The 17,548-nt window shown below is 46.0% G+C and overlaps 2 protein-coding genes and 1 long non-coding RNA gene across 10 annotated transcripts in view; 1 reads left to right on the top strand and 2 right to left on the bottom strand.

The window, feature by feature from the left end:
- Positions 1–14,636, bottom strand: part of unm_hu7910 (un-named hu7910) — an 18,523-nt gene extending 3,887 nt beyond the window's left edge. The window contains exons 1-24 of one of the 8 annotated variants that reach the window (XM_019868876.1): positions 12,879–13,334; positions 12,748–12,801; positions 11,353–11,520; positions 11,178–11,222; positions 10,753–10,821; positions 5,840–5,887; positions 4,281–4,537; positions 4,145–4,184; positions 4,024–4,059; positions 3,852–3,896; positions 3,413–3,445; positions 3,307–3,339; positions 3,193–3,228; positions 3,070–3,114; positions 2,910–2,993; positions 2,686–2,733; positions 2,221–2,301; positions 1,648–1,689; positions 1,495–1,580; positions 1,309–1,395; positions 992–1,142; positions 637–773; positions 472–570; positions 310–399 (exon numbers count right to left, since the gene is read on the bottom strand). In XM_019868876.1, the coding sequence (XP_019724435.1) occupies positions 310–399; positions 472–570; positions 637–773; positions 992–1,142; positions 1,309–1,395; positions 1,495–1,580; positions 1,648–1,689; positions 2,221–2,301; positions 2,686–2,733; positions 2,910–2,993; positions 3,070–3,114; positions 3,193–3,228; positions 3,307–3,339; positions 3,413–3,445; positions 3,852–3,896; positions 4,024–4,059; positions 4,145–4,184; positions 4,281–4,537; positions 5,840–5,887; positions 10,753–10,821; positions 11,178–11,222; positions 11,353–11,520; positions 12,748–12,801; positions 12,879–13,050 (1,986 nt within the window). In that variant the 5' untranslated portion in view covers positions 13,051–13,334. Of the gene's footprint in view, positions 1–309; positions 400–471; positions 571–636; positions 774–991; positions 1,143–1,308; positions 1,396–1,494; positions 1,581–1,647; positions 1,690–2,220; positions 2,302–2,685; positions 2,734–2,909; positions 2,994–3,069; positions 3,115–3,192; positions 3,229–3,306; positions 3,340–3,412; positions 3,446–3,851; positions 3,897–4,023; positions 4,060–4,144; positions 4,538–5,839; positions 5,888–10,752; positions 10,822–11,177; positions 11,223–11,352; positions 11,521–12,747; positions 12,802–12,878; positions 13,335–14,430 lie in introns of those variants that run through there. The other 7 variants (XM_019868875.1, XM_019868871.1, XM_019868879.1 and 4 more) reach the window with 7 other exon arrangements.
- LOC109515233 (uncharacterized) lies at positions 6,446–7,139 on the top strand. Its single transcript, XR_002168145.1, has 2 exons — positions 6,446–6,723; positions 6,848–7,139. It is a non-coding gene; the product is annotated as an uncharacterized LOC109515233 (long non-coding RNA).
- Positions 7,079–8,566, bottom strand: LOC109515229 (vicilin-like seed storage protein At2g18540). The gene is made up of 3 exons (XM_019868886.1): positions 8,499–8,566; positions 8,333–8,377; positions 7,079–8,171 (listed from the first exon to the last, which is right to left on the bottom strand). Exons 1-3 carry the CDS (start codon positions 8,533–8,535, stop codon positions 7,174–7,176), a joined length of 1,080 nt encoding a protein of 359 aa, XP_019724445.1. The 5' UTR covers positions 8,536–8,566; the 3' UTR covers positions 7,079–7,173.
- Positions 14,637–17,548: the final 2,912 nt, after the last annotated feature.

Raw genomic sequence — 17,548 nt, 5'->3', positions numbered from 1 at the left:
CGAGTAGATGTGTGTGTGTGTGTGTGTGTGTGTGTGTGTGTGTGTGTGTGTGTGTGTGTGTGTGTGTGTGTTTGAATCAGAGGGAACCCATATCACTTTCTGCCCGAAGGCTCATGGGCTGACATTTTGAAAAGAAACACAAATTCTTAGATGAGTATGTGAGACCACCCCCAGGACACACACACACACACACACACACACACACACACACACACACACACACACACACACACACACACCATACTTGTAAGCCAAGAATAATAAAATGAAATGAATGTTGGTCCTTTAAAGTGATTCACAAACACTCACACTCTTGTCTCCAACTCTCTGCAGGGCGTCTCCCAGGTGGAAGTAAAAACGTCCGTCATCTGTGCCAGGCTCTTCGGATTCCAGTCCCTCCTGGTGACCCAACACGCGTTCAAAGTGTGGCGGTTGCCTCGGAAACGAAACACGATTGACACGTCGACATACCTTCAAGTACGGAATGCTCTCCGCGATCTTATTCTCCGACTTCAGGATGAAGCCGTAGTGAACCTTGGCAAAGCCGTCGCTGGGCGCAAGCGCCAGAACCTGCAGATGGCGCCAGTGAGACTTAAGGAAAAAAGAGCAGAAGAAAAAGCAGGCGACATCACTCACCTCCTCATAGACAGTCTTGGCGCTTTGGTTGTCGCCGAGCAACAGGTAGGCCACACCCAGGTCGTTCTTCAGACTTATGTCTTCGGGAAAGATCTGCCCCAACCTCTCCAGCGTGGCCACAGCGCCCCGCATCCGCCCTGACACGCGGAAATTTAATAAAACAGAAAAACTGTCGTTATTTATCAGCTGGTTTCACCACAGGTAGTCACAGGATTATGCACACACAGGACCCTCGTCATATATTCTTTATCCTCGGCATAGAACGATTACTATTAGTGCCGCACCGATGAGCTGAGAGTCACCATTTGCATGTGTGGCTTTGTTGCCATGGAAACACGGACACTTATGTGGTTACCCAGGAACTGTTGGCGCTCTGCTCGTCGCTTGAGGGCCGCTCTGACCAAGTCGGGGGTGGCGTCCGGAAGCTCTGCGGCGTCTCTGTAGCTGCCGATGGCCTTCTGCAACATGTCGTTGCTGCGCTGCTTCTCGGCCAGGTCGTCCTCCGCCTGCGTGTTTCAGCATACGTTTTGCAGCAACGTTTACATTTACATTATTTCACAAACGAACTATGCGGATGTGTATTTGGCGTGAGTCCATATTTTCTTCGACGCGCGTAAGAAGAGTGTATATTGAGTGACGGTACAACAGTGCGGTGGTCCTGAAAATGAGCACCTGTGCTTTCCCGTAGTGAGCGCGGGGGCTCTGTGGGTGCTGTTGGATCAAAGTCTCGAAGGCTTCCAGCGCCGCCTCCGCTTTTCCCTGAGGCACAGCAAAAAAACACACACACGAAAGGACCGTGGGAGTCAACAGAAGTGTATTCGAAGGCCGCAGATGAGTCACTTCCTTCCTGTCACGTACTTTCTTGCGAAGCTTCTCGGCGGCGTCCAGTTCTGCTTTGATGGTCTTGTCCAACTTGTTGAGCAGTTTGGGTTTTTTCTTCTTGCCTGGAGGACAAAACGTGGACGTGAGAAAAATTTGGACCTCTTTGACAAATCGATGTCTCTTCTTTACCTTTTTCTTTGGGCTTCTCTGCAGCAGGGTGGTCTGCTGTTTCTATGGCAAAAAGGATCACACTGTCAGCGTCAGGCAGTGGCGGGTCCTAGATTTGAAACGTAGGCTCAACGGCTTTGCTAATTTGACTTGCGCTAACCGACCAATCAGAGCTGACGTTGTGGGCCAGCTGGATGGCGACTGAACACAGTACATTGATCGATGAGCTGCGGCAGAAAAACTGCAACCCCAAGATGGGCTTTTGAAGCACCACATACAATATACTATAATGTATTTTTTTTTTCTTAATTCAACCACAAAAACATGGCGAGATTGTCAAAGTAGACGCAGATGGCCACAATTAAGAGGGATTGGGTGAGAAATAGAAGAGTGTAAATATTTAGGCTGTCGGCCGCGGTAGATAGCCCTGCTTACTGACAGCACCTGGGATTTTTGGTGGCAGAGACTCTTCACACTTTGCTTTCTATCCACAGGTACATCTTAAATTATAAAACGACCACATCGAGTCAAATGTCATTCATCTGGTATGAACAGAAAGCGCGGCGATTTGTGTCGGTGTGTCGGCGCGCTGACCCTCGGGGGTGTTGCTCTCTCTGGTAGTCTCACTGGGTGCTTCATCTGGCTCAGACTGCTTCTCCGCCTCCAACGGCGGCTCTGAGGCGCAAAACAAAAGTAGAGTGGAACCGATTCATACTTGGAAGACAGAGAGCATAAAGTGACAAGCGCGGAGGAAAATAAGTCTTTTTGCGTATGTTAGTGCTATGTGTGTGAATTACTGAAATATTGATGCTAATTTCTGTTAGCCTGTCTATGGCATTTTGCAAAATACAGTATTTCATTATCCTGCTGTGTTTCAATCGCTTTAAATGCGTTCAAAGCATGAGGGAGAAATAGAACTTGATGGATAATTTTTTTTTTTTTTTAAATGCCATCTTTACATATCGCAGCTCTATTGCGGGGCGCCTGTGATAAATGGGGGTTTGCTATATTTCAAACTCAAACACATTGAATATGGGTTACTTTACCAAAGGAACATACCTTCTTCATGTGTCACCTTGGAGCTTGTCACATCTTCTGCAGGTTCCGCTGAACCGCAAAAAAAACCCCAAAGCAAAGATTAATTTTGGCTTAAACAAGCCTTTAAGTGATCAAAGATCCACCGTGCAGCATCCATGAAAGCCTCATTCATAATCGTGACTATTAACATATCTTGTGGCTGGAGGGTGAAATCCGTTTGTGGTGGTTGTGGTACAAGTGCTCACCCTCGGGGGCGCTGATGCTCTCTGCAACATTCTCATCTTGCGCTACGACAGGCTCGGACCACTGCTCCACTTCCACCGGTGGCTCTGAGGCACAAACCAAATTCAAGATGGATAATTCTTTAAAAAAAAAAAAAAAAAAAAAAAAAAAAAGGGAACGCACCTTCTTGTGTCAACTTGGAGCTCGTCAAATCGTTTGCAGATTCCACTTTGCAGCAAAATCAAAATGTTCAAAAAAGCAGTTCATGTTTGTTTACCAAACCTTTCAGGTTATTTCCTGGCTTACCGACAGTCTCCTGAGACGACGGCTCCTCCACCAGGACTACGGGCACAAAACATCAACACTTGAACCAAAACACAAAACCACGTCGGGCTGTCAGCCGCCTGCTGATATGCTCACCCCCGCTCGTGTCGATGGCGTCCACGTCCTCCTCTGAAAGACATCAAGGGGAAACGTCACGATGGAGAAGGACAAAAGACACCAAACGTTGATATATTTGACACACCATAAGGATGCTCCAGGTCTTCTCGAGGATCATCTGCAACATAAAATATCACAGGGGGCGATGTAGCATTCTCAACCAAAACAATTTTGAATCTAAAAATGTGGTTTTGAGCAGCTGGGATAGGCTCCAGCACACCCGCAACCCTTGTGAGGATAATAATGAATGGATGGATGATGTAATCCAGATTGTAGATGAGCTAACTAAGTGACAGAGCAACTCTATTTTTTAGTTTCAAAGAATTACAGAACAATCAAGTCATTTCTCCCCATTGAAATGAATGTAAACGCCATTAATCCGTTCCAGAACAAAAAATAATGTGCAAACTCTTTTGTTATAAAACATTTATTTCAAGCGTTCTCTTCTTCAGAGTATATCATTTTTTTCTCCCCACGACAACAATATTTTGGAAAATTTTCCTCAGCATCTGTGTTGGACTCACCTGCTACAAAGTCTTCTTCTACAAACGCAGGCAGGGGAACGGGAGCTGCAGGACACACACGTTTTATATATATATAAGCATGTACAAAGATGAGGGACAAAAAAAATAGTGATTAAGAAGTTTTGCGTTTGAAGAGGTGATGAAGCAGACTGTCAAACGGTGCCGGACAAACCTTGGATTTCAGAGTCCACATCCTCAGCTTCAGAGACTGGCATGCACATGCGCAAATGCACAGGAAGTGTGTCATGACACGCATTTAGACAAGGTGACAAGCAAATTGTTGCATCACACACTTGTGGGCGAGTCGTCTGTCGTGGTCTCCTCCGTAGGCACCTCGACTGACTCCTCCCCGTGCGGCTCGGCAGCTTCTCGCTCGGTGGACTGGTCTTCAGCTGTCAAGTCCTCTGTTGCGGTCTCCACTACAGGCACCTCGACTGACTCCTCCCCATGCGGCTCGGCAGCTTGTGGCTCGGTGGACTGGTCTTCAGCAGTCGAGTCCTCTGTTGCGGTCTCCTCCGTAGACATCTCGACTGACTCCTCCCCGTGCGGCTCGGCAGCTTCTCGGTCAGTGGACTGGTCTTCAGCAGTCGAGTCTTCTGTTGCGGTCTCCTCTGTAGGCACCTCCACTGACGGCTCTTCCGGTGCCTCTGTGGCTTGTCGATTGCTCAACTGCTCTCCAGCAGTTTCTAGCACACAAATAATGGAGAGAATTCATCTGTAAAAGAGTATGTCTGATTTTTTTTTTTTTAAATTGATACAAATGTGATGATGTTCTTAGCGTTTTTGATTTTCTTTGCGTTTGTGTTGATTACCGCACATTATAATTTTTTCAAAGATGCAAGAAAAAAATTTCTAGATTTTTTTTTTTTTGCACTGATTCCACTGCTCTCATTTTTTTTCTCTATTCCTTCATAAAAAGTTCGGAATATTTGGCTTTCAGGTGAAATTTGTGGAAAATGTCAAAAGTTCACGCAACAGCGATGCATCATGCAAGTCGAACATTCAAGTGGAAGGATGGACTGGTCATTTCCTCATCACAAACAATTCTCTCATCATATAACCTTGAGCATCGATCACTTCTATGTCTTTCTGTGACGCTTCCAGTCTCTCGGTAGCTCTGTTGCAACCTGCTGTTGACACCCCGTGACACTCTAAACTCAGTGGCCAGTTCCCATCTGAGAACATCCTGTTTGAAGCATCGCAATGGGAAGGTACTGTTGATCTATTGTTAGGCGTCGTCTTGGTCTCGTGATGTGGATTGTGGTCGAAACGACTCCCCCCCCCAAAAAAAAAAAAGATCCCAAAAGCCCAATGTGCTCTAAAAACAGTAAAGGCCTTTTTGAAATCGGCGGAAACAATATCTTTATGGATACATAAAGTCTGATTAAAATATGCTGTTGTCCAGTGTAATGATTTTTCTCCCTTTGCTCCCCTCCAGTGTGGAGTCCCTCAGGGGTCCATCCTTGGTCCTTGATTTTTCATTCATCATGCTCCCTCTTGGTGAGTCGTTCAGCCGCTTCCATGAAATGTCCTGCAGTTGCTATGATGATGATGACACCCGGATGCATTTCCCTGCCAGAGCCAAAAACTTGAACCAAGTGACCTCCCTCCATGATCGTGTAGATGCTACCAAAAGATGGATGCTCCAATTTTTTTCTTCATTTAAACCCTAACAAAAGTGAAGTTCTTTTAATTGGTCCTGAAATCTTTTCCACTGTTGGTCTTCCGTTTGTTTGTGTGTGTCAGAGGTGGAAAAAAGTACAGTGGTGCTTTGGGAGATAAATTCATTTTGTGACCATGTCTATAAGTCAAAACCCTCACATCTCAAATCACCTTTCCTCATTGAAATAAATGGAAGTGCTGTTAATCTGTTCCATCTTCCCCCAAAACATTGAAAAACTGAGTCAGGTCACGAGTGTACCTGTGTAACTTTGTTACATCGCACCACTTGTTTGTGTGTGTGTGTGTGTGTGTGTGTGTATATTCACCTGATCCCTCTTCAGTTGGCTGCCCCTGGCTTGGCGTTTCTTTCAGGCCTGCTTGGAGATGTGATAATATGACAAAGACACGCAAACTGCTCACATATTGTTCACTCGCTCAGAAATGTAAACATACAAGGCAGCAGCAGCTCACAAGTGCGCCCTTTGTCGTGTCATGTGGCTTACGTGGTCAAACTTGGAATATGAACGAACGTGTAATGTCACGTGACGTGAGAAGCATACCCGAGGTGGTTCACAGTAAACGTGGAATGGATTTTCGAAAAGTACGACGTGCTGATATTGACACACACCAATGGAGTCTTAGATAACCAAACGTATGTTTTGAAATATGAGAAGAAGCCGGAGAATAAGAGGATGGCACCGTTTGAAGTTTTATTTTACACTTGTCACATTGGAGGGAAATTATGTTCCAGAAAAGGAGAGGCGGAGTTTCCAGTGCACATACACACATGGGAGAAGATTAAAACAACAACAACAACAACAACACAAATGAATCAACGATTTCTCAGCAAAAGCATCCGATTGACTGTGTTGGGAATCACTCCTGATCTACCCCGTCCGTCTCTAGTGAGTGGACAATTTGATCACGAGGCGGAGTTTCCAGTGCACATACACACATGGGAGGAGATTAAAACAACAACAACAACAACACAAATCAATCAACGATTTCTCAGCAAAAGCATCCGATTGGCTGTGTTGGGAATCACTCCTGATCTACCCCATCCGTATCCAATGAGTGGACAATTTGATCGTGCTTCCCACAATGCATCTTGAAAATGAGGAAACAATGACGCTGACTCGAAAAGCTTTTTTTTTTGGACTGAGAATAAAAACAGTGACAATCTGCGAGTAACTGATCCCCACCCAGAAAGGTCGCACAATGCATCTTGAAAATGAGGAAACAATGACGCTAACTCGAAAAGCTTTTTTTTTTTTTTTTTGGACTGAGAATAAAAATAATGACAATCTGCGAGTAACTGATCCCCACCCAGAAAGGTCGAATGGCTTGTCGATGTCACAGGAGGGCGGCAAAGCACTACTTTTCAGTTCGATAAGAGTGCCTGACTAAATGAAGCGCCTCACCTCACTTCAACATGAAAATGGTGCCAAAGCAATAGTTATTTTTTCCCCTCGTCGTTTTTGTTCAAAATTCTGCGGTATTATTGAAGGTCCGCGCAATTTCAATGCAACACCTGAGTCGTGTTCCAAAACTTTTTTTTTTTTTGCCTAAACCAAATATCGAGTCCACTGATTCTAAACACAGCCACTGCCTCACCAGAGACAAAAAATAAGAAGAGTCCAAACATGTGCAAAAGAAGGGTTTACTTCTTCCTCCCACTGGCGGCCATTTTGTCGGCAACCACGCCCTTTTCCCTCCTGACCGCCGTCACGCCGGCTCGCTGAATTTTCTCCTCCGGGGTCTGAGTGCTATTTGCTTTCCTCGCGTCGGGCCGCTCCGGCTCCGTCTTCTCCCGGGCGGCCTTCTCCCGAGAAAGACGCAGCTCCTTCTCTCTGGCCGCTTTCTCTTTCTCCTGAGCCAGCCGGGCTCTCTCTTTCGCGAGGACTTCTTTCTCCGCTCTTTCTTTTTCTTGCCTTTCCCTCTCGGCTTTCTCCCGTTCCTGCTCCAGCTTTTCTTTCTCCATCCTTTCCCGCTCTTTGGCCATCTGTTCCTTCTGTAGTCGCTCCCTTTCTTTTCTTTCCCGCTCGCTCTTCTCTGCGGCCAAGCGCTCCCTCTCTTCCCTTTCTTTGGTGGCCTCTTGTTCCCAAACCAAGCGCTCCCTCTCTTTCTTTTCAAGCTGTTCCTGCTCCTGCTTGGCTTTCTGTGAAGCAAGTTTCGCTTGCTCCGCCTTTTCCAACTCCATCCTTTCCCTCTCAGCCTTCTCCCGCTCCGACTTTTCCTTCTCGGCCTTTTCCCGCTCCCTTCTCTCTTTCTCAGCTTTCTCCCGCTCCGTCCTTTCCCTCTCGGCCTTTTCCCGCTCCCTTCTCTCGCTCTCAGCCTCCTCCCGTTCCATCCTTTCCTTCTCGGCCCTCTCCCACTCCATTCTTTTTCTCTCCACCTCCATCCTCTTTTTCTCTACCTCCATGCGCTCCGTCTCCACCGCTATCCTCTCCTTTTGAAGCTTAAGCTGCTCCTGGGTGACCTCCAGCGTCTTCATCTTGAGTTGCCAGGCCGTCTCCCTGCCTTGGTCCTCGTCGGCGAGAAAGGCTTTGATTTCGGCGAGGGCGATGCGGGCGATCCTCTTGGCCTCAGTCTTCTCGTGGATGGCGCTCAGTTCTTCTTGTAGGGCGGAGCGCAACGCGTCGTCTCGGATAGGAAGTTCTGCAGTCGGGAATATAGCCGGCGTCAAGGGAATGGACCGCGACTGGGAACCAGGGGATGAGTTAGCAGAGCAGCCAAGCGAATTTGGAGGTGCAAACTGACGCGAAATGCGTTTGCGGTGAAAGCAAGGTTCACACACATGCAGGTGGGAGTTTTTCTACCTCGGGTTCCGTTCTTCCGCAAAGTTGTTTCTGCTGGAATCTCGTCTGGGACGCCACACGGGAAACAAAAAGACAAAATAACAAACCAACAAAAAAAAAATAGACAGAGCTGCTGCCAGCATCACACCGACGCTTCCACAAAGTCATGTGACCGTCCCCACGCTACCTTTGTTCACTTCCATCTCATCGGGATCCTCGTCCATTTCTCGAAGCACTTCACACACAGACACAGTTTTCAGAAACGGACGTCACAGTTTGCGATAACGGCGGCGTCAGCAATTTTTTTTTCTCGATTCGATCAAAAAAAATCTTTCAAATGCAGATTTGACAAAAGGCAAACATGCAACACTCTCGCAAGAAGCAAGTCAAAGTGCAGTTGGGTCCCAAAATCGGCGCCTTAAGCCCGACTCAAGTTGAGTGCCAGGCCCGGCTGCTGGTGGTTAGGTTACCATGGCAACAAACATTTTGAGTCTCATTGTACTTCCGGATCAAAAAGCAAAGCTAAAGTGTCGTTATGTGTGCGTGAGACCTTCTTCTTCCTCATCAAACAACAACAAAAATGCAACGTTGGCTCGTTTCCAATTTAGACACTCGCAACGTTGAGCGTCCCGCACACCGGACGCGCTTTTCTATCCTCACAGCACCTCAGAGACATGCACGACGTGTACCTTTCCTGTACGCCTGCCTCCTGCGGGAAGCTTTTAACCGCCTGCCATCTGAAGCGACAAAACAGCAGAGGGCGTTTGTCAGTGATGCTTTCTGATCGGGAATTGTTGGATGGACGAGCGTAAATGTGCGAAGCTCATAGGATCATTCGGCGACAGCGCCGACACACCGCGGTGGCTTTTCTCTGTGTTGGAAAAAAAAAATGGAACTTGAGGTCTCCCTTGTCAAATGTGAAAACATGTACGCTCCCAAAAATTGAAAATGTAATAAAAAAATGGGGGCGGGGGTGGGGGGGGGGGATGCAAATGGATCTTTGATCATGTTAGTGTCCGTGTTGGGGGTGTGCAGGTTGAAAGTTTACATTGTTTGATTGTTACAAAAACCATTTTGGGCTTTTGGGATAATATTTCACTTTGTATCATGCGTCAAAACTTTCATGGCGAACTTCATTTGACCTTCTGTAAAACATACAAATACAATGTTTCAGTCCATCCCGTAAAAATGTTCACGTGCTTTGCTAGCTTGTGTCCAACGTCAAATTCAACGATTCATTTGGAGCACCGCCCCAAAAATACGCCGCACTCCCCCCCCCCCAGTCCACCCAGTTTGCCAAGTGTGTCCTCCATTAGGTCCTCGGGCCTGCTTCCTGTCCTCCTATTGGTTCTGAAGGTCCAGTATGACCCCTTTGACTTCCACGTCATCAAGGTAAGAAGCACTGCCCTGCTGGCGCCTCCTGGCCGCCGCTGCCTCTTCCTCGACATCTTCCTCCTCCTCCTCCTCCTCCTCGCCCTGCTCTATAGGCGCGCTGACTACATCATAGAGGAAGGTGAAGAAGCCATACATCCAATCAGAACCTTCCTCTGCCAAAATATTTACAACCTCCTCAAGAGACTCGCCTTGCGAGCTAGCATCGCCATCTTTGGTCAGGCCTGACAAGAGAGAGAGAGCGAGAGAGAGACAATAGAATAGAAGATAGGGGGCGATGGAGAGGGAGGGATGAAAGGTAACTTGAAAAAATAAAGGATGAAACAAGAAGTGAGGGATGAAGCATGTCATCAAACAAAGGATGGCGATGATGGAGGGAGAAGAAAGGAAAGGGAGTTAAAGTCGTCGTTCACACAAGCCAGCAGCCGACAACCTCGACTTCCTCTTTCTGTTTCTGCATCGCCGCGTCCTCGAACTGAGCGTGGCCGTTCATTCTGAACCCTTTCATGCACCCTGTAACCTGATCAGTCCACCACCGCTCATCCAATGTCCTCCGGGAGAGGCTACAGCTCACCCACGACTCCTGATTTTGAATATCGGGCTGGAAAACCTGACTTTTATTTATTTATTTTTTGAAACCCAATTCATCGATGATGCACCAAAATAATTCTTAGTTGCAGCCCTACTTCGACGAGATCAAAAGAATCAGCCCAGTTCTCCAAATAAGTACTGTTGAGCGAGCTAGTGTCACTCCCCAAATTTGGTTGACAAGATAAGTGACCCGCGAAACAAAAGACGGTGAAAGGTTGTACATTGAAACTCTGAAAATGTTCACGTGAGCCAGATTATTTCATGAGCTATCAGAAATGAGAATCGAGATGATGGGGGAACGCCGTACATTGGTTACCTGTTGAAATTTTTTTTCACTCGAAGGCCTCCGCAAGCTTTTTTTACACGAGTCGGAGCGCCGTGCTAAGACGCGTGGGGGGCACGTCACTGTGAACCACCTCAAAGGACGGAAATAGGAAAAAAAATAAGCGGGGACTTGCCGAGCAGGACTTTGGCGTCCTCCACATCAAAGTCGCCGTCTCCGTCTGTGTCGTAGGCTGTCAGCTTCCCTGCAGCGGAAAGAAGAAAAAAAAAAAAAGAGCGAAGATGATGATGAACGTGACCGTTTTTTTTTTTTGTGGGTCTGGAATGACGACAAGAAGAATGACGGCGGATTCACATGGGAGTAGACGACACGCGATGAGAGGCAGTAAAAGCGTTTGGGTTCTTATTTGTGTGTTCTAGAGTACTTTTGTTGAGGCTTTTTTGGCGGCAAAGTTGGATGAAGGGAAGGGAAAAAAAATAAGGGTGGAGTTGTTGTACTTCTGGAGAGCCTTGAAGGTGGGATGTATACGAGGAAACAGGAAGTGGAAAAGGGGAACGGAAGAAAGAAGACGTTTTGTCTTGATGTCGAAAAAAAGCGTACCTTGTAAAACTTGTGTAAAGTTCATACGAAACTCCTGAGCGCGGGCTGCGTGTAGACGACACACACAAAATAGGAAAACAAAGCTGAGCGTCGTCTTCTTGCTTCTTCGCAGGCCCGAAAATCACCAGAATAACGAATGCGTTCGGCGCCGCCGTATCGCCTTGCAAACGCTTACCGACGACGCTGTCGTAGTCGACGATGTCGAAGTAGACGACGGCCACTGAGCTCCAAACCCCCAACAGCGCCAGCACCGCAAACCAGGTGAAGACGGAATACTTGGCTCCTGCCCCCACGTCTCCTCCTGCCGCCTTCTTGCTGCTTTTGCTTTCCGGCGGCTTTGCTTCTGAGGACGCCACACAACACGTCAAACGCATCATTCGGCCGTGAATACATTTCATCCGTTTATTTGAGTGCTCATGATGATTATTTTTATTTTTTTGCTGCTTCCATAGTGTTGCATTTCAATTCATTGCGCTGCTCCTTCTGGTGGACCCTCCTTGGCCACCAGGAGGCAGTATAGTTACAGAGACTACTACTAATCGAGTAAGTGACTCTGTAAGATGCGATAATATTCAGTAAGATGCCAAAATATTGAGCGATGTCCCGATTTTAAGCTTTTTTTGCACCCAAGTCCAAGTCCCGTCACTTGATTTTGAACAAATGCCGATTCCCGAGACCTGATCCAAAACCTCTGAGGTGCAACGCAGCGAAGAAAAAAAAGAAGACCATATCCAAATTTTCTCAATTGTCTTAATTTTTGTGTTTTGTTTTGCAATAAAAGGTATCATGAGGCGGTGCCATTTTATAAAGAACGAAAATATTGTATTCTTTTACTTTAGAAATTTGAAAAGCCGCTATCAGCTGAAAAATCACGTGACCGAGCGTGTCCACATTTGCAGAGGATAATGAATATATTCCCGTGAGTGCTGTTGTATTCTCCATCTGCATGTGTTGCGTCACTGTTTATCTTCAAAGACCCGCTGGTTGTTAAACTGCAACAATCGACGCTAACGTTAGCATGTCACACGGACACTTTTGGGGTCGTCAAAGAAAATGATGTTAATATTTTTGGAATGTGTGAGGGAAAAACACATGCAAGCATACAAAATGGAAGCGCGGGAGGGCTGGAGCCTCAATTCCAACATCGCCACCTGTCAGGCAGACGTGCCGCTCATGTTATGAGCCGGCCCTCGTTAATTACATAACACATCAAACGCACATTCATTTAACACACACGGCAGTTATTAGTAATCACAGTTGGCACTTTGCAGTTTCAAGTTGCCAACACCTTTTTTCCAAGCGTCACAAAAAAAGCAGAGGTCAAAGTGACCCGGGAACGTATTTAACTCCAGCTCGACGGGGGGGCGGGGTCCAACAACAGCTGCTCCTCGGGAAGCAGCTGAGAGCTTCAAACATGACAATCCCTTGGGCTTCATCTCCAACCACAAATGCGTCCGGCTCAAATGTTAAAGGTGAAAGTCGGAACGCAGTCGAATTCAACCTGGTCAAACCAAAGCCAACCGGTTCATGCCAAACCAAAGCGAGTCCATCCCCGAAGGGTTCCACCCACCGGAGAACAGAGGAGCCTGCTGCGTGGCTGCAGCCTCCTCCAAAATGTCTCCTCCTAGCAGAAGCAAATCAAGTGACCCGGAGAAGAAGCAGCAGAACCAAAGTCCAGTTTGACGATCACACTGGTCCTACCTGTCTTCTTGAGGCCATCCTGAGCCTCCTCACTTACGATCGGCTCCGCCTGCTCTTCGCACACCTGCTCATGAGCGTTCAACGCCTCCTGGGTGCTGTGGGGCTCCTCCGCCGGCGCTGCCAAGGAGGTTGCGGAGGGGGTGGAGGCGCCATAGTGGCGGTAGCGCTGCATGGAGCAAACCTTGCGAGCAGCCCGTCAAACTAACGCATTGAATTCTCGACAGCACGTTCACAAAAGAGCCCGGCGGATGATGCAAACTATGGGAAGGAAACTTCCAAAGAGGCGACAACAAGACGACAAGTGACCAACGGGCAGGATGGCGGCCAGTCATTCATCAGGGAAGACACAAGCACCTCCTCCTCGCCGTCCTCGCACCGACCAATTGTGAGGTCCAGAACCTGAACCCCCCGCCACTATTCTTAGAGCCGACAAACCTCGCAGCGCTCCGTGTTTCTCTGTGTGTGAGATGCCACAGAGGACAAAGTAAGGCAAACAACCTTTACATAGAATACTGTGCAAGAGCGTCGGGCCACTATTAGATTTGTTGTTTTAGCAATGCCGTCATGGGCATATATAAAACTACCAATAGGTTGTCCACGGACCTCCTTCAAGGAGGAGGATACAGTGGACCCCAGTTTAATGGCTAGACGAGAGTTTGGTCAAAAGATGTCCAATTTGAGCTAGTTTAGGTTGGACTTAACTTAAATCACGGCGTATCTACTTGGTGTGAACTAAACTGTCCATTTAAGTGTTTTAATAAACTGTTTAATACTAGATTTGGGGAAATGCACTAGAGGGAAGTGAGATGTTGAAGTGTACATCAGTAAAACAACAGACTATGAATGAAGTAAAGGACATTTTTTTAGTGAATATAAAGGCTTGACGTCACGTTCATATATAAATATGATGAAAGTGAATTGTGAAAAAGGAAATCGATGTCGTCTTCAGCTAGGCAAGCACACAATCCTTACGTCATTGACGGTGCGACTTCCAGGAATGTTGCGGTCACGCAAATCAGCAAATGCCTCACAATTAATCCGTGTGGTGGATCTGTTGGCACCTCGCAAAATGGCCCTGGCCACTGAAAGCGCGAGATAGCGAGGCCAAATCTTCACGTTTATCTTTCTCTTGCTGCGAGGCAAATTAGGCGCCACCAAAAAAACTTCCATCAATATGTACGAAATAATGCTGCATATGGCGAGCACAAAGTACACAAACACATATTTATATTATACACACAGAGTAGTGTCGGTTCGAAACAGTTTGAAGACGAATGTTGCCGGGTTAAGCTTGTTGCACCTTTCACAGGCTGGAGGTGGAAAAGCGCGACCTTTGCTTTAAATCCCACGAACAAGTGAAAATGTTTGCCGAATAAAAGATTTATTCTTCAAGTTTAAAACCACGAGCGTGTTTTGGGCCCTCTCGATGTGCATCCACCAGAAAAGATACAACGTCGACAATCGGCAAAATGTTTAAGGGAATCTGGGATAGAATAGACGTGGCTGACGTTCGCGGACTCAGACTCGTTCGCTAGTAAGACAGAAGACAAACCTTTTTTGGAATGCGTTTTGGGACTTTTCTTCGGAGCCATTGTGTCGTAAATTCACTGGTAGGATTATATCGAGTGACCAGCAGCTACCAAGCTAAGCTAACGGCAACTTTGATTGACACCGGGGGGATTTTGTTCGGAAAGAGGTGGATGGATGGAGCAGCAGCTAGCTCGGAGACCAAAGACGCTCTGAATACTGACTGTGATTGGCCAAGCACTCAACCAATCGGTGATGCGAAATAGCCAAATGGGCAAGGTTGAAAAGATTTTAGCCAATCATGTTCGTTGAAAGCTTCCCACTGTTTGGATTGATTAAAAAAAACGTGGCAGGAGAAGAGTTGACGCGATCCGGGGCGGAACACAATCTGGATTTAAGCCAAAACCCACTCTTGCACACTGCTTTAGTTCTGATCTAAAACTATTTGTTTTAATGCAAACTCACACACACACACACACACACACACACACACACACACACACACACACACACACACAATATACATGTTTTCATGAAGAACATCATTGAAAGGTCTCGCAACTACATCAGTGGACCACAAGATGGCGCTATAGTCGTATCGTATCAGTAAAGACGAGAGTAACGGCGCTGTAAAAAGATATTCACCTGAATCATAAACGTTGAAATATTAAAGCGTTTAATGTGTTATAAAATCCTCGACGAATACGTTGACACGCGCATTCAAACACAACAACCAGATGAACTCCTACAAACACGCGTATCATCAGCCCGCATACAGTACAAGCACAGACACGCACACAATCACACATAAAAGGGATGAGACCGATTTACTGGATTTGTGTCTGGTTTATTTACCGCAGGATGTTTTAAATACAGACATTTATTTGCAAAATACTAAAGAGTATTACAACTCAAAGTACTAAAAAGTGGATCTATTTATTGTAGTCATCATCATCATGTTTGTTTGTAAAACACCGGGGTGGAGATGAGGGGAGGGGTTACTGAGGCACAACTTTCTCCTTCTTCACTCCAAGTTTTTGTTTTACTGGCAAAAAAAGTCTGAAAAACTCCAAAGATTTTTTTGATGACTTAAATCGGTTTTTTTTTTGTTGTGTTCTGTTTGTGTTTTGCGTTCCAGAACCGTCTTTGGAGAGACACTCATAGCACAAAATGGCGTTAGGACAGAAGACTCCGCCTCCTCTGTCACCAACAAGTCACTTCCTTCGACCACCTTTGGGCGTCACTCACACAAACCAGTGTGGACCCACTTTGACACCAATATGACACCATTAATTCACCAGTATCAAACACTTATGACACCTGTGTGACAGCATTGTTGAACTGATATCACACTGGTTTCGACCCCACGTTGAACCAGTTTGCCACCAGTGTTGTACAACACTTGTGTGAATCCAGTGTTGAACCAGCATAATACCAGTATTGTACAACACCTGCAGGGTACCAGTGCGAATCCAGTGTTGAACCAATGTGACCCCGATGATTAACCAGTTTGACATCAGTTTTAAACCAGTATAAAGTATCGTATCAGGATGGCACAGGTTTTGAATCAGTTTTCAGCCAATGCAACATCAGTTCTGAACCAGTATGACACTGGTTTTGAACAACACTCAATCCAGTGCTGTAACCAGTGTGACACTTGCATTGACCAAGTTTGACACCTGTGCTGAACCAGTATGAATCCGGTTTGAAGGGGAGTGGGTACAAACGTTGACACAGTTGTTTTTTGTCCATAAAATGAGAACAAGGTTCAGATGTTTGTTGTTGTTCAGATGTTGGAAGGTTCCTGTGCACTCTGTTGGGGTTACAAGATGACCAAGCAGCTTTTATTTTGAAAAGGAAGGCTGGAAGGCATATTACCCCCTCTGTTCCGGAACTTTCCGCACCCCCTCGGTAGCACCAAATGGACCGAGTCGGTACGCATGTGACGGAATCTTCCTGAAACACAGACCTGTCAATCACCAGAGCTTCCGCCCGTAAAGAGAAGAACAAACGGCCCAACAAACACGTAAAAAAATAAATAAAAATAAATAAGGTGCTTTTATATGATTAGATTTGAGTGCTTTACGTCTTTCCTTTTGGGCTGCCTACTTTAGTGTTCCTGGGAGTAAATGCATTTGTTCACTTTTTTTTTCATTATTCCTTTTTCTAATTAAATGATAGGTTAATTAATTCCTTGCAAATATAAATAAAACAATTAATCATAAATATTACGACTAAAAATGAGCAAAAATTTATTGCAAAAATAAAACTAATTTAATACATATTTGAATTTAAAAAATACCTACTTTCTAATAATAAAATGTCACTCTTGAGCACAAAAGTGTCATTTATTATTTATTCTTTTTATTACAGTGGTGTCTTCAGATACGAGTTTAATTTGTTCTGTGAGCATGCTTTCCCCATTGAAAGGAATGGAGACGCCGTTAATCTGTTACAAACTCCCCCTAAAAAAGAAAACGTGCTTGTGCTTTTAACAAGGAATAAATAGCACTCTCGAATATTGTACTCCATTAAAAACTTAAGAGTAATACCGTTGAACAGAATGCGAAGAATTAAACATGTGAGTATGATGATATTGTCTGTCATACGTGTTGCTCCACCTCGTGTGTTTAAATAGCCAGTTAAATTGCTTCTTAAAGCACGGCTATTGATGCTAAATGTTCGCATGTCAATTGTCAGCATTAAGCTTAGCAGACTTTTGATTGCTTATATCTCAAGTCACCACTGCATAATAATTATAAATTTTAATTACTATCACAACGTAAACATGTTTGCCTCCCTGCCACTGGGGGAACCACAGCACAGCGACAAGTGCTTATTTGGCCATCTATGAACAGAATTATTTTCAAAAGGTGTTTTGTTTTTTTTTTTTTTTCCGGATGCTCATCAGCCAATCAGGAGCCACCTTAGAGGCACGGGGTCCCGGGGACAACAAAAGGGGCGCTAATGACGGCGCGGAGTGTCATTGAGTGCGGTGGCGGCAGGCAGGCACACTCGCGGTCTATTGCTACCGAAAAGAGCCCTTCAGCGCAGCGCAGCCGAACACCACGGCGACACTTCGCAAGCTAACTTCTGCTTTCAACAGCAGAATAAAAATCCAGGTGGCGCCAGGTTCCATTTGG

This window comes from Hippocampus comes, unplaced genomic scaffold (assembly GCF_001891065.2).
Source record: "Hippocampus comes isolate QL1 unplaced genomic scaffold, H_comes_QL1_v1.1 scaffold401, whole genome shotgun sequence".
Classification (NCBI taxonomy): Eukaryota; Metazoa; Chordata; class Actinopteri; order Syngnathiformes; family Syngnathidae; genus Hippocampus; species Hippocampus comes.
The sequence above is the reverse complement of the archived record's forward strand: the minus strand, read 5'-3'. Positions and strand labels throughout refer to the sequence as shown.